General features: G+C 34.8%; 2 protein-coding genes across 3 annotated transcripts; one reads left to right on the top strand and one right to left on the bottom strand.

Annotated features, from left to right (window-relative positions):
• Positions 726–4249, top strand: LOC104760639 (QWRF motif-containing protein 9-like). Of its 2 annotated transcripts, XM_010483598.2 has the most exons (7): positions 726–960; positions 1055–2565; positions 2880–2999; positions 3193–3309; positions 3395–3484; positions 3836–3943; positions 4011–4249. In XM_010483598.2, the coding sequence occupies exons 2-7, from the start codon at positions 1315–1317 to the stop codon at positions 4053–4055; spliced, it is 1731 nt and encodes a 576-aa protein (XP_010481900.1). In that variant the 5' UTR covers positions 726–960; positions 1055–1314; the 3' UTR covers positions 4056–4249. The 2 variants fall into 2 exon arrangements, with proteins under 2 accessions (XP_010481900.1, XP_010481899.1); XM_010483597.2 differs by having other exon boundaries at positions 726–2565.
• Positions 4379–5364, bottom strand: LOC104760638 (zinc finger protein AZF3-like). Its single transcript, XM_010483596.2, has one exon. It carries the CDS (start codon positions 5174–5176, stop codon positions 4583–4585), a length of 594 nt encoding a protein of 197 aa, XP_010481898.1. The 5' UTR covers positions 5177–5364; the 3' UTR covers positions 4379–4582.

Raw genomic sequence — 13835 nt, 5'->3', positions numbered from 1 at the left:
TGATGACATGGAACGATGACATGGATGATGCGTCCGAAGTGGCAAGTCAGCCACCAAACGAACATGTAAATCATCCTAATTAAATCAGCCATCAAACAGAATTATAATTAAAAAGCAAAAAAATGGCTGTCAAATTCAGCCGCTTAATGTCATAACTAAACTGAAATTTTTTAATTCAACCGTATCGTTTAATAAGTGAGCCGTAACTGAATGATATTCTAGTAATTAATCTTTTGCTACTAAGTCAGCCGTAAAATGACCGAGTTTTCCGATAAGTCAGCTCATGCCGGCTGAGTTATAATACTTAACCATAACTCAGTCATAACCATATCTCATAAGTCATCTATTGTTCATAACTCAGCCAGATTCAGAAAGTTAATTCAGCTGTGTCATAGTGATAACTCAGCCAAAATTTTGACAATTCAACCACTAGATTAAAACTCTGTTATAAGAGCGGTTGTGTTATGCTTATAACTCAGTCAGATTTTATTAAGCCAGCAATAACTCTTGAGTGAGTTATGCTCTAAGTTAGCCGTCCGCTCATAACTTAGATATTTTCCCATAAATCAGTCGCAATATACTGTAGTTCAGCCGACATTACCTCTATAACTCATTACGGCTCAGTTATTTAATATACTTCAGCGAAGATATGTTCCAACAAATGAGAGCCCTTCCGATGTGATACCTAAATTAAAGGCAAACTTGACTTGGTACTAATTACCATTTGACTCATGTTTCATAATACAAACATCATCTAACTAATGGTACTGCATAAAAAGTTGAAACTACTATATATATATATATATACAAAAAAAAAAAAATTAACTACTAAGAATGGTAGGGACTGCGCGAACCCAAACCCCCTCTGCCACAAATAATGACATAGGCTCTTCCTCATGGGCAATGGAGGTCACTAGCCTAGGCCACTCGTCTTCTTGATCACGAGTTGACCCCGTCCAGGTAAGTAATCTGCTCGTACACACCGCCTCTATATTTATACCCTTGCTTCCATAGTCATCTCTTTGGGTCTGAGCGATGTGGGACCTTTTTATAGATTTGGATTTGCGCATTTGATAAAATTAAGAAAGTAAAGAGACGACGACAGTTATGAGTTATGGTCTCACGTAATTATCTCCTCGTCCCCACTCTCTATTCTCTCGCCGGAGATTTATACTTTACAGTGCTAAACTGACTCACATTTCAATTAAATTCAAACCCTAGTTTCGCCGGAAATCTCTCAAAACCCGATGGAGAAACCATCCACTATATAAATCTCTCCTCACTGCTCACACATTTCGCAATGTTGATTTCTCAATGTCGGAGATGACAGCTGCAATTTCGGCTTCGTTCAACGCCGGTAAACAGAACAAACCGCCGTCGTTTCCGTCAGAAACACCGCATCGCCGTCCTAAATCACGAGATGTACCGTCGCGTTACCTTAACGGCGCTTCCTCTTTTTCGTCGTCGTCGGTTTTCCACCAATCGTCGTCACCGTCCTCCGCGGCGAAGAGATGTCAATCGCCGATTGTTACTCGGCCGGTGACTCCGTCTGTTGCTATAAATCGGCCGATATCAACACCACGTCGTGACTCTTCGGATCGACGAGGTAGTGGTAGTGGTGGTGGTGGAGAGGTTTCTTCAGCGCAGAGAATGTTGTTGACTTCTGGGAGAAGCTTGTTTGCGTCGTTTCAGGCGGATTCGTTCACAGGGAGTGAGTTTAGATCAAAGCTAAACTCATCGCCGGGGAGAGGAACTGTAGAGAAGAAGAAGAAGACGACGATTCCGACGGCAGCAACATCTAGGAGTTGTGGAGCTCAGCAAGAGAAGACAAAGTTCAATGAGCAGTGGCCTAGGTCTCTGCAACCGAGTTGTTTGAGTAGAAGTGTAGACTTCACTGATACTAGGAAGAAACTGAACGGATCTGGTAATGGTGTGGCTAGAGCTCTTCAGAATTCCATGGTGAATAATAACAGACCGCGGATAACGAGAGATTCATTGAGTGTTGAATTAGAGACTGAGAGTGTTTCTTCTGGAAGCTCTAATGGAAGAGGGAAGTTGTTACCAGCTCGTGGCAATGTGGTTAAGGGGAGAGTTCCGCAATTGGCTAGTAATCTGTCGCAGCATCGGTTAGAGCCTGGCTCACAGGTTGCTAAATCTAATGGACTGAGGAAGGTATCGGTGGATGGTCATGTGTTGTCCCCAAAAGGAAGCCAATTGTTTCCAAAGAGTGAGCAGATTCGACCTGCTTCACCTAGCAAGTTTGGTATGACTGCAGCTTCCTCGAGAGGAACCAGCATTGCTAGAGGAATAAGCCCTTCGAGAGGCGTGGTTCCTCCAAGAGGGATTAGTCCTTCAGGCAGGATGAGCCCACTAAGAGTGAGAAGCTCCCTGACTAAAAACATGCCTTTGGTTCTGAATTTTCCTGTGGATGTTAAAGAGAAGACCAGAGATAATGGGGTTGCTGATGCTCACTTGTTAAAGCTATTACACAATAGGTTGCTGCAGTGGCGATTTGCTAATGCACGAGCAAATGCTGTTATCTCTTCACAAAAGTTGATAGCGGAGGTTAGTAAATCCTTTTCGTCCTGAATGCTTTAGAACCTTTATTATTAGCACAATAAGTGTTTCCAATCCATTTCGGATTTTAACATTCGGTCACTTTGAATGTGGCAATAGCTAATGGTTTTAGAAAATCAGTTAGTTTCAATGAAAACAAAATCGTAGGCACGTCTCTCTTGTGTTAAAAAAGTTAAATCTGTTATGTTGTACAGGCTTGTCTATTCCAACTATGTCCAAGTGGCTAAGTTTTAAGTGGTTAGTTTTCAGTTGGTTTTCAGTTAGAGGCCACAAACTCTGATGAAGCCTTGTTTTCATTGCAGAAAAGATTGTACAATGCATGGATAAGTATCTCTATGCTGTATGATTCTGTCAGAGCGAAAAGAATTGAATTGCAGCACCTGAAGCAGAACTTGAAACTGATATCTATTCTCAATAAGCAGGTAAGTTAATCCACTTTTTTTTTATATATCTTGAACCGCCTTAGCCCCCTGTGCTCTTTAAGTAACACTTTTATATGAGTGATTTTCCCTTTTGGATTCCTTTGTATGTTCTGCCTCTTATAGCTTTGTGACCTTCTCCAAATTGGATCTTACTTAGCAAGAAAGTTAATTTTTTTTTCATGCAAATATATAGATGGGACATCTAGAAGAGTGGTTGGTTATGGAACGGGATTATATGGGTTCTTTGGTAGGAGCTGCTGAAGCGTTGAAAGGCAGCACGCTTTGTCTACCTGTTGATTGCGGGGCAATGGTTTGACACTTACTCACACGTATTGCCTATAGTACTGTATTGAGAAAACATGTGTTATGCTTGCTGATGATGATACCATATGCAGGTAAACGTACAAAGTGTTAAGGATGCCATTTGCTCAGCAGTTGATGTTATGCAAGCAATGGCATCTTCCATATGCTTGTTGCTGCCAAAGGTGACCCAATCTTTTCCCTCGTCGTGTTTAGTTTTTTTTACTGCCGTACTCAATAGTGTGTAGCTGCAATTTTTAACACCTAATTGTTAAGACAAATAGAGAGTAAGCAATGTACTGAGTTGACAGAGCACATCCCTTCTTGTTTAATTGCGCCCATCTCCTCTTGCAGTCAAGTGAATAGTCCACTATCTTCGCTTACGCATTATTCTCTGATTATGATTAGTGTCTTAATATCTGGTCTAAAGTACTTTGTTCCATAATTTTTATCAGCACTACGTGATTGTGAGAAGAGGACTTGCGTCGATAAGTTATTCAAATTTATATACTAAAAAGTGAATCCCATTTTCTCAGGTTGGGAAGATAAGCAGCTTGGCAGCAGAACTTGGCAGTGTAAGTGTCAAGGAGGAAAGGATGCTCGACGTGTGCCGGGACCTCCTAAACACAATCTCAGCTCTGCAGGTACGATATCTATATTTTGATCCATTCTGTAACTAGAGATTTGGGGATTTATCTTTAAACTATGCAGGTTACGGAATGCAGTTTGAAGACACAGATTACACAGCTACGATAGTAAAAGTGACAAAAGTTAACAGAATGTTAGTTCGAAAGCCACTCAATATGGTCAATTTTTGGAGTTATGAGAATGTAAGGAGATCATCTGATTCAAATAGAGGGGCCAATTCAGTTTGATAGTTTAACTTTAACAACAAGAAGTCTGGTTGTAAATATACAAGTCGTGGTTTAAATCAAATTTAATTTGCTGTTGCTACTTCTGTTCTGCAGATATTAATGTTTAGTGTGTCCTTTTAGAAACAGAGGAACTGAAACATATATAGCTAATCATCCAAACAATTCAGGTTAGATCATGAACATCTTTTAGACTACTTTTGTAGGTAACTCAACAAAATTGTTTTATATATATGTAGAAATATCAACATAATTTATGGGAATTTGTCTGAGTTTATAAATAATATTTTATCAGTTGTAACTTGTAGAAAACGTAAACATCAAAAAAAAATTGAATATTTTGTTTGCAAAATTGGATTCTTTGAAATTGAAAATTTGGTATTTACAGTTTATAGTAAACTTCACCAAACTTCACTTCAGGCAAGGCTTCTTCGCCGCCATCGGACTCATCACTTCGTCGTCCGGCGAAATTTCCCGTACCTGCCTAATATTAAGGTCAAACCCACGGTGGCTATTACTGCTGACGTGGCTAGTAGATCCCACACCTTCCGAATTCGAAACGCCTCCGTTTCCATTCCCTTCGTAATGGCACCGCTTGTGGCCGCCAAGAGCTTGACCGGTGGCGAAAGATTTCAAACAGATCGAACAAACGTGAGATTTGACGGCGGCGGAAACTGCCATCGACTTATCTTTGTCTCCACCTCCGTTTAAACTCCGGTGGCTCGCCTTGTGACCGCCGAGAGCTTGGTAAGACGAAAACGTCTTGTCACATACGCCACACTTATAACCAGGCTTCTTGGCGGCCGTTACAGCATCAAGATCGCCGCGGTCGCTAGCAAGAAGCATGAGACAGAAAGCTAGATACTCTTCTTCAGTGAGACCGTGGTCGTGATGACCAGATCTAGAACGTTTTGATCGTTTCTTGCCTCTGGTCCATTGCTCAAAACCATGGAATCTTGTTGCCTCTTCGACCAGTCTTGGTGAATTCAGAGCTTCAAGGGCCATTGTTACAAGAATTGTTAAAAAGCTAAGTAAAAGAGCAGAGAAAGATATATAGAATAAGGTGAAGTGTGGAGAAGAATCTTGAGAGGAGAGGAAGTTGCGTGAGAAGAAGAGTGAGAGTGGGTGGCCAAATTGGGCCGATTAAATTATTTTAGTTGAAACGAGATATGTGCGGAGCAAGTTGTTGTAAGTTGTAAGTTGTAACCAAAGTATGTTAATAAAATATGATTTTGAAATTTGGTGAGAGTGGAATATATATTTATTTTGGCACGTTTGTGTGGGGAGAGTAGTGATAAAGAGGCACACAAGTCGGGCTATGTACTCTTCTTCTGATTAGTTGAGAGTTGACATTTGAATCCAACTACATGATAATGAGATAATGATTGCTTCTTTTAAAACTTATAAAGACCATGTCTCTAAACCTAGACCGTATTTTATAATTACATCTACCTTTTCATTTAATGTTTTAAGACACTTTGCATATACTGTATACATTGTGATTTATCAAGGTTTGTATCATGTTTAAAGTATTGTTAATCGCACTGATCTTTCATTTTAAGTGGGTGAGCGCCTAATGCGAAAAATCAGAAGTTATACGGGTTTTATTCATGAACTAATTTCTTTTTATTTTTATGTCATTTTTGGTTTATAATGTTATGAACGTTTTATACCAAAAAATGTTTAAAGAATTTTTCCCCTCAAATATATCAAATCAAGATTGGTCACTACTCAATACATAAATGTTCTCAAAGCCACGGTAGCTGAGTTACATAATAACATTGTTGAAGAAAGCGCTAGGCGGTATCTGGGCGGTGACCCAACGCCTAGCGTCTAAAACGCTTAGTCAGGGCCTATACGGTTTTTAGGCGGTTTAGACGTTTACAACATAAAACATTATATATATATAATTATATTAAAATATATGTTGTAAAAATAAAAAATTTATAAATTATAAACAACGGTAAGAAAAATACATTTATTTAAGTTATATTAACAACATATAAATGTTTATAATTACGTATATAGATATAAAACATAATAATTTAATTATATGTAATTTAAAAATCAAAAATAAATATTAAAATAAAATGTATGTAATTTTAAGCGGGTTAGGCGGTCATCTAGGCGTCTACTGAGCGCCTAGCGTCTGCTGAGCGCCTAGCGTCTAGACGGCGCCTAGACCGCTTTCTTGAACACTGCATAATAAAAATAAATAAATTTATCAATACAACCAAACTTTGCCACATTATTATGAGCTACACCATTATATTCTTTTCTTGTAAAAGAAAACGAATAAAAGTAAATTTTGAAACCCAAAAGTGAATGTCGTGAATTGAGTTTGTAAGAAAACCATTTTCCGAATAGTCATTGACGAGATTAATAAGTATTTCACAATAGCTCCTAAAGTTTTTCTTCTCTCAAAATATTTACTCAATTTTTTATTTCAGCTTGCGCTTTTAAAACAGTTTTAGAAACACTTTCTTCTAATCCATTAAACACAAAATTATTTAGGGCCTTCCAAATATGCAAAAGAAGCCAGAAGAGTAACAAGGTCTGAGTATTCGTGTAATCATGATGAAGTGAAAGGGAAATGATATTGGAGAGGGGTTATTGTCAAAATAGGCATTTATTGGGTCAAAACTTTTAAAATAGGCTTTTTTGTCGATACTCTCAATTTTAGGCATTTTTTTTTGTCGATACTCTCAATTTTAGGCTATTGAAGCGTTTTAAGGACAATCAAGCGGCCATCATCGTTAGCGCCGTTCATTAATCCGACCCGTTTTTTTTAAATAGCATAATACATGTTGATCTCATACTCACTAACAACCTTTCCCAAACAATACAATCAACGGATAACAACCAACATAATAATTAATGTCAATAAACGAATAAACCAATGTCAACAATCTAGCAATGCCAATAACATAAACCCAGACAAATAACCAGCAATCTAAACATCCATTCTAGACAACATCGTTCCATTCTAGCAACCTAACAACATCATAGAACAAAAAACAATCCTTTAGAACATTCTCCTCTTCATCGCCTTGATTCCACGATCACATTTTGTATTTACCTGCACCGCAACACAAAAGAGATGAATAAATATTTTCAGAAATACTAAGTGAGGTAATCCTCCTATCTACTGGACTATAAACACAAACAATAAGATCTCCAGATGCCACAATCAACAAACAATAAACAAAAGAGACAATACACAAATGAAAACAAACATTAGTTGCCTGCTAAGGAAGGTGTTGACCGATGGACACTGGTCACCTTGTGTCCAACAAGACCAAACTGGTGTCGACCGACACCTGTTCGACATCCCCCAAAATCCTAGCAATGTCGACCGACCCCTCCACATGGTGTCAACCGACAGTTACCAAAGCCCTCGTGCCTTCTTCGCCTTTGTGTCAATCGACACCGATGCCGAGCATCGATCTTCAGCTCCGAATTCTGCCTCTCACCGCACCAAGATCAGCCAAGGCTCCTCCAGATGTCTCACCAAGCAGTATAAAGCACAAAATCACACATACAGGTAAGGAATCAATCCAGAGCTCACAGAAAACTCATAGTCATGCACTCACCTTAGATTAGGAAGATTCTGACCAACAATGGCGAAAAACACTCCAACACAAGCTTCTCCCACGTCCTCAGCCTTAGATCTCCAACCATAAGGACATAACTCACAAGAACACAGACAAAAGCTTGGGAAAACCTTCACGAACTCTCAGGAAATATTGGAAATCATTTCGTTCTTTTTTCACAAAAGGGAGGCGACAATAGGTTCACTAAACCTAAAAACGTCGATTTCACACTTTAAATATGATCCCAAAACAAACCAACTCAAATCGAGAATCTTAAAATCGAACCAAACACCCGTAAGTTGATGGTGTCGAGCGACACATTTGCTGGTGTCGGTCAACACCCAAACCAATTTTCAATATTTGATTCGCGGATATTACAATTTAAATATATATAATAAACCCATGAAAGTATTTTATATATATATAAATAAATATTTAATTGTAAAAAAATTAATATTTGTTCCTTATCATTCCTTTACAATTGGTATGAAGATGAATAACGCAGGTCCCATAAGTCAGAAAATTAGAAAACTCTGTTTTGTGAATGGTAACAAAAATTGAGTAACAAAGAAGAATAAGACATTTTCCTCACTCATTTCCTGAAAAGTGGTAACTAATTGGAGCCTTTATGTTATAATGCGAAATTAAAGTTTTAGTTTTTCTGATATTATTTTGATTTTATGGTTTTCTTTTTTCAATGTTGGGTTGATTGGTGCATGTTTTCTTTTTACGTTTAGGTTTTTAGAATCCCTAAATAACTTTACCGAGGTCAAAATTTTATATAAACTATTAATTTTTTTTTTGGGTTTGAAAATTGAAATAGGAACCAAACAAAATATATCCATTTTTAATAGTATTATTGTGTTAATATTAAAGTGCATATTGCCAATATAATAGTTTCTTCTTGATAAATAATTTACAAAAAAAAACATAATTATTTATGTATATAGTATAAACCAACATGGAAAGTAGAGTAAATTACATGAAAATAAATCATGAACAAGATGAAAAATAATTTTAAAATTATAATAATAAAATTTGAAAATAGAGAAGAAAAAAATCATTTGTTGACGAAAAAGCCACTTATAAAAAATAAGAAACATGAAAAAATAACTATGTACACAACTTTAGGAAGCTAGAAAGAAACAAATATTATAGACATGTACGATGGGTGGGCAAAAAACCGTAATCCAAAAAAACAAACCGAAATAAATGGTTTGGTTTGGTTATGGTCTCGTCTAAAAATCCATTTGATTGTCATATTTATTAACCAAATGGTTTATGTCTGGTTTGGTTAAAAACCGTAAAACTGAATGGTCTTTTTGGTTTTGATGAATATGTTAAATATCTATATATAATTATTATATATGTGCCACTTTATATTGTATTTAATAATATTCTTACGAATTTTTTTATTGGATTTATATTTATTTGAATGAATTTCTTTGGATTTTACTTACAAGCTTTGAGTTTCTGAAACTATATTTAGATTCTATTATTTTAAATTATGTATAACTTATTTGTTGATATATTTCTGTTATAATATTTTATGTAACAAATTAAATTTTTATGTAAAATATGAAATAACCTATAAAAAAACCATAACCAAACCGAAACCAAACTGAATGAGATATTTATGGTTTTTATATGGTTTCACTTTTAATAAAACTAGTAAACCGTAAAACTGTAAAAACCGAACTATAACCAAACCGATATACATATGGTTTCTATATGGTTTTAAATTTATGAAACAAAAAAAACCGTAAACCAAAAAACCGAAACGAAACCAAACCGAAAAATCGAACACCCACCCTTTTTGCCTTTACTACAAAAGAAATTAAAGGGGACAAAAAAAACAATGTTGTTAAAATATGGACTTGAACACATGATAAGAGGGTCATTTCTGCTTATCAATTAGCTTACAAATCTAGTTTTTCATATCTAACCCCTTTTCTAACCTGACTTCGAGTAAGAAACTTGGCCAAGAGGAAGTTTTGTTAATTTCTCTATTTTCTCACGTTACGAGATCCAAAACAAAATTAGTGGCACACATTATGTTAAATGCAATGATATGAAGCTGATATGAAGCTGATATGAAGCTGGCACACATTAGATCCAAAACCCATACATTTTAGAATGCTTAACAATTTTAAGTCAAGATTAATATCTTCAATTGCAATGATATGAAGCTGGTGGGGTCAAGAACATGAAATGAGATTTTACAACCGAGAGTTAAACTACCACAACTAGGATAGGCTCAATTAAACAGGTTGGGCTCAATAATAAACAAAAATTAAGGGTGCTAAATTAATAAATTATAACGGGACCTTCTCCGTTTCTTGGTGATCAACAATAATACGATGATGGCAAATCATTTCGTTGTGATTAAGCTATTTTGTTTGAATGATTCCGCTGACTATGCGTGGAAATCTATACTATCAAAGCAAAGTTACTCACTAGATTCAAATTGGACTATGACTTTGCTTTGGTACGTTTTTTTATTAAAAATGGTTAGAGAATCGCCTAATTTAATTAGATTAGCCTATAGTTTTAGTTTATCTAAATGACGTTTATACCCTTTGCTCGACACCTTATTTACCACCGGGTTGGGACGTGGATCCTGTTTAATCCAACAATAGAAGATATAAAACGCGCGGATCTGTTTGTACTACGGGTTGATAATATTCGGATCCTGTATTTTGTTTGATTTATGATTAGTTATTCACACAACCAAACAGAGTTATTCTTATCACGCAAACACTCGGACTTCAATCAAACCATATATTTTAATATATTAGTAAACTATATATTATCAACATTGATCTTAACTGATAATCTTTCGGTATAATCTTTTTAAATATAATATTTTTAAATAAATATTTCCCTTTTCAGTTATAATAATTTGAAAGGAATATTCATCTTACCAAATCTTACTAAATTGTTTGATTTCCGATATGATAATTATTCTGTAATCTTTAACGATAAACTTTAAGGAATATTCATCTTTCGGTTATAACGAATAAGGTAAGTAAATATATTTGCGTATATTGGATATATCAAAACTTAACTTCTAAATGATAACCTAAATGTACCTAATTTGACTATAAATATATTGAGAGTTACTGACTGAAATATTATACTAAAAGAAGACATTTTAAAATCGTTAGTCAAAATGATGGCTCTCTCCCTTTCATACAGTCTCTTGAAAGATCTGAAACTATACAAAAATACTTGGCGTATTCAAGTTAAAATTCTCCATAGTTGGAGAATGAATACCGCTAAACTTGGTGAATCAATCGAGTTGATTATGGCTGCCGAAACAGTTTGTTTATTAAATATAAAATTAAGTTCTATTCCAGAAAACGGTGTTTTTTTCTTTTGTTTATATAGGGTGACAAATCGGAGCTTCTGTGAGAAAGGATCATATCCAGAAGTTTGAAGCTGATTTGGAGCCTGGAACTTGGAAAATTATAACAACTTTTGGTTTGAATCTCCGTACAGGCTACTTTCGTCCTTCTCTTATAAAGTATAAGATCAGTACCAAATATGGTACCAATATTGTTCCTTCTGAAAATGTATCTGATGATCACTACCTATCATTCATATCGTTTGATAGTATACTTACTGGAAATCTAAACAAAAATCTGTTGCTAGGTAATTTAGTAAATTAATATAGATTTTTACTACTTTATAAGGATTAATTTATTGACCGTTTAACACGTTTGTATTATTAAATTTATAGACGTTATTGTTCAAGTAGTTAGTTCTGGAGGGATTGAAGAAATCACAAGCCGTAACAACATTACCAGGAAGAAAATCGAGTTTGAGATAAGAGACATTGAGTAATATTATAGATCTATTGAAATAATTTTATATGTCATCGTCTATACGTTAAACTATATTTTATATCATCTATACATTTTATATTCTTAACATAGGGATAATCGATTATCATGTACTCTATGGGAAACCTACGCTGAAGCTTTAGATCGTGATGGTATGGTCATGTGTACATACCATCAATGAGTCAAGTGATGGTATGGTCATGTGTTTCCTACGCTTTGTTAAACAAAACAGCTTCAAAGGTAACAACAATGAAAATATTTTGATATGTCATATATTTTGTATTTATATTTACACTGACAATATAAATATTTTCATTACAGCTGTGCCTAATATATCATATTTATATTTTATTTCAGATAAACGATACATTGAAAATGTTTTCAATTCTTCTATCTTGATGATCAATCCTCAGCTACCAGAGATAGAGGCTTTTAAGAACATGTATATTTAAAGAGAGTTGAAATTATTATAATATTTTGTTCCATTGTTATTTACTATTTCTCTATATTTTCAGTCTTCCTGGAGATTGCTTGGCTTTATCAATCACCAATTATGGCGGAAAGAGAGTTTATAACTCTTCTGCCAGTAAGAGAGGTCTTGATTTTCCATTGCAAATGATCGATGATGTACTTGCTGAAACACAGGTAATTTACATTTATTTCATAGTGAAACAATATATAAAAATATTACTAAATTATTAACCAACATGATAGATGCTTAAGGGTGTCATATGATTTTCATAGGTAGGGAAATGTAGAATTGCATGTACTATATCAGAAATCGATACAGATTGGGGTTGGTTCTATATTAGCTGTCGAAAGTGTAATCAGAAGGTTGATAAAGAGGATTTGACAGTTAAATTGGAAGGGGTAAAAAAAACAAACAAACCAAGGTGGAGGTGTGAAACCTGTAACGAGTGGGCCACGTTGATTGAACCTAAGTAAGTCTTCTAATTAAGCTAGATTATGATCTACTTTGAAATATGAATATTTGTTTTGATATATTCAATGATTTTTCCCTCTTTAGGTATAAATTACATGTCCACGTGTGGGATAAAAGTGGTGAAACCAAATGTTTTCTGTTTGATAGTTGGGCATCAAAAATTGTTGGTGTTTCCGCAGCTGAAATACTAAATGGTTCAATTGAAGAGGTAGTTTTATATATTACAGATACATGTTTTAACCAAATATGGAATCGAACAATAAATATTAAATATGCAGATTATGGATCCTACTCTAATACCTGATCCAATTAAGGCTGTCTGTTGCAAGACATTTCAATTTCTGATATGTATTACTGGGGACAATATTTCTGGTGCTAATGATACTTACAAGGTTGCTAATGTTTGGGAAGGCAATAACTTCATGGAAATTGCTGATGAAGAATCGGAAAATACTATAGAAAGAATTAGTCTCACCCCTTCTGAACAGGTTTTTATTTGAAATTATATGTATAATACTATATATATTAGAGAACTAAAGCATAATTCTAATGTATATACTATTTATGTACGTGCATCACTAATGATTACTAATGGCACTGAGCCATATGAAACTGATCATTCTTCCATTTCAACTCCTTTGCCAAAGCGCAAAACAGAATCGATCCACCATACCATTGATCAATCATCTACAAGTAAGAAACAATGTTCCAATCTCTCTACTGATTTCACCGAAGATAACGGAGATTATCCTACCAAGGATTTGAATGAAGTCACTAGCTGTGAAGATGTTCATAACAGAAAAGCATAGTCCGACTCCATTTTCTTTGCTTTCCAAATATTTTCACATTTTTCATGTTGAACAATAACAAGCATTTTTTAAATTCATATTTTGGTATTTCATTTTGATATTTCGATTAATATTACCTATAAGATTGTTTTATTATCAATAAATCACTATGGTATTTTTCAATAATGTTGTTGATTTTTTCTCATCTGATTTTTGTACTGTTAAGATTATTGGGTTTAGTTTATTTCCATTACTTTTTGATATTGTTGTAAATTATTAATTTACTAATATATAAATCTTTAAATTATTAAATTCAGGAACTCTTTCAACAGAGACAATGATGATGACTTAGACTTCTAAGAACCATATCTTTCAAGGGAGTATATGATGAAGAAATCTACTTTCAAGTAGCAGCAGTTTCATCATGCATCTACCAGTTAAGAGAAATTTTATACTGAGTCAAATTTTTATTTTTCATATATTCCATCATTTAAC

The sequence above is a fragment of the Camelina sativa genome, chromosome 18 (assembly GCF_000633955.1).
Source record: "Camelina sativa cultivar DH55 chromosome 18, Cs, whole genome shotgun sequence".
NCBI classification, from domain to species: Eukaryota; Viridiplantae; Streptophyta; class Magnoliopsida; order Brassicales; family Brassicaceae; genus Camelina; species Camelina sativa.
This window is presented reverse-complemented; position numbering and strand designations above follow the sequence as displayed.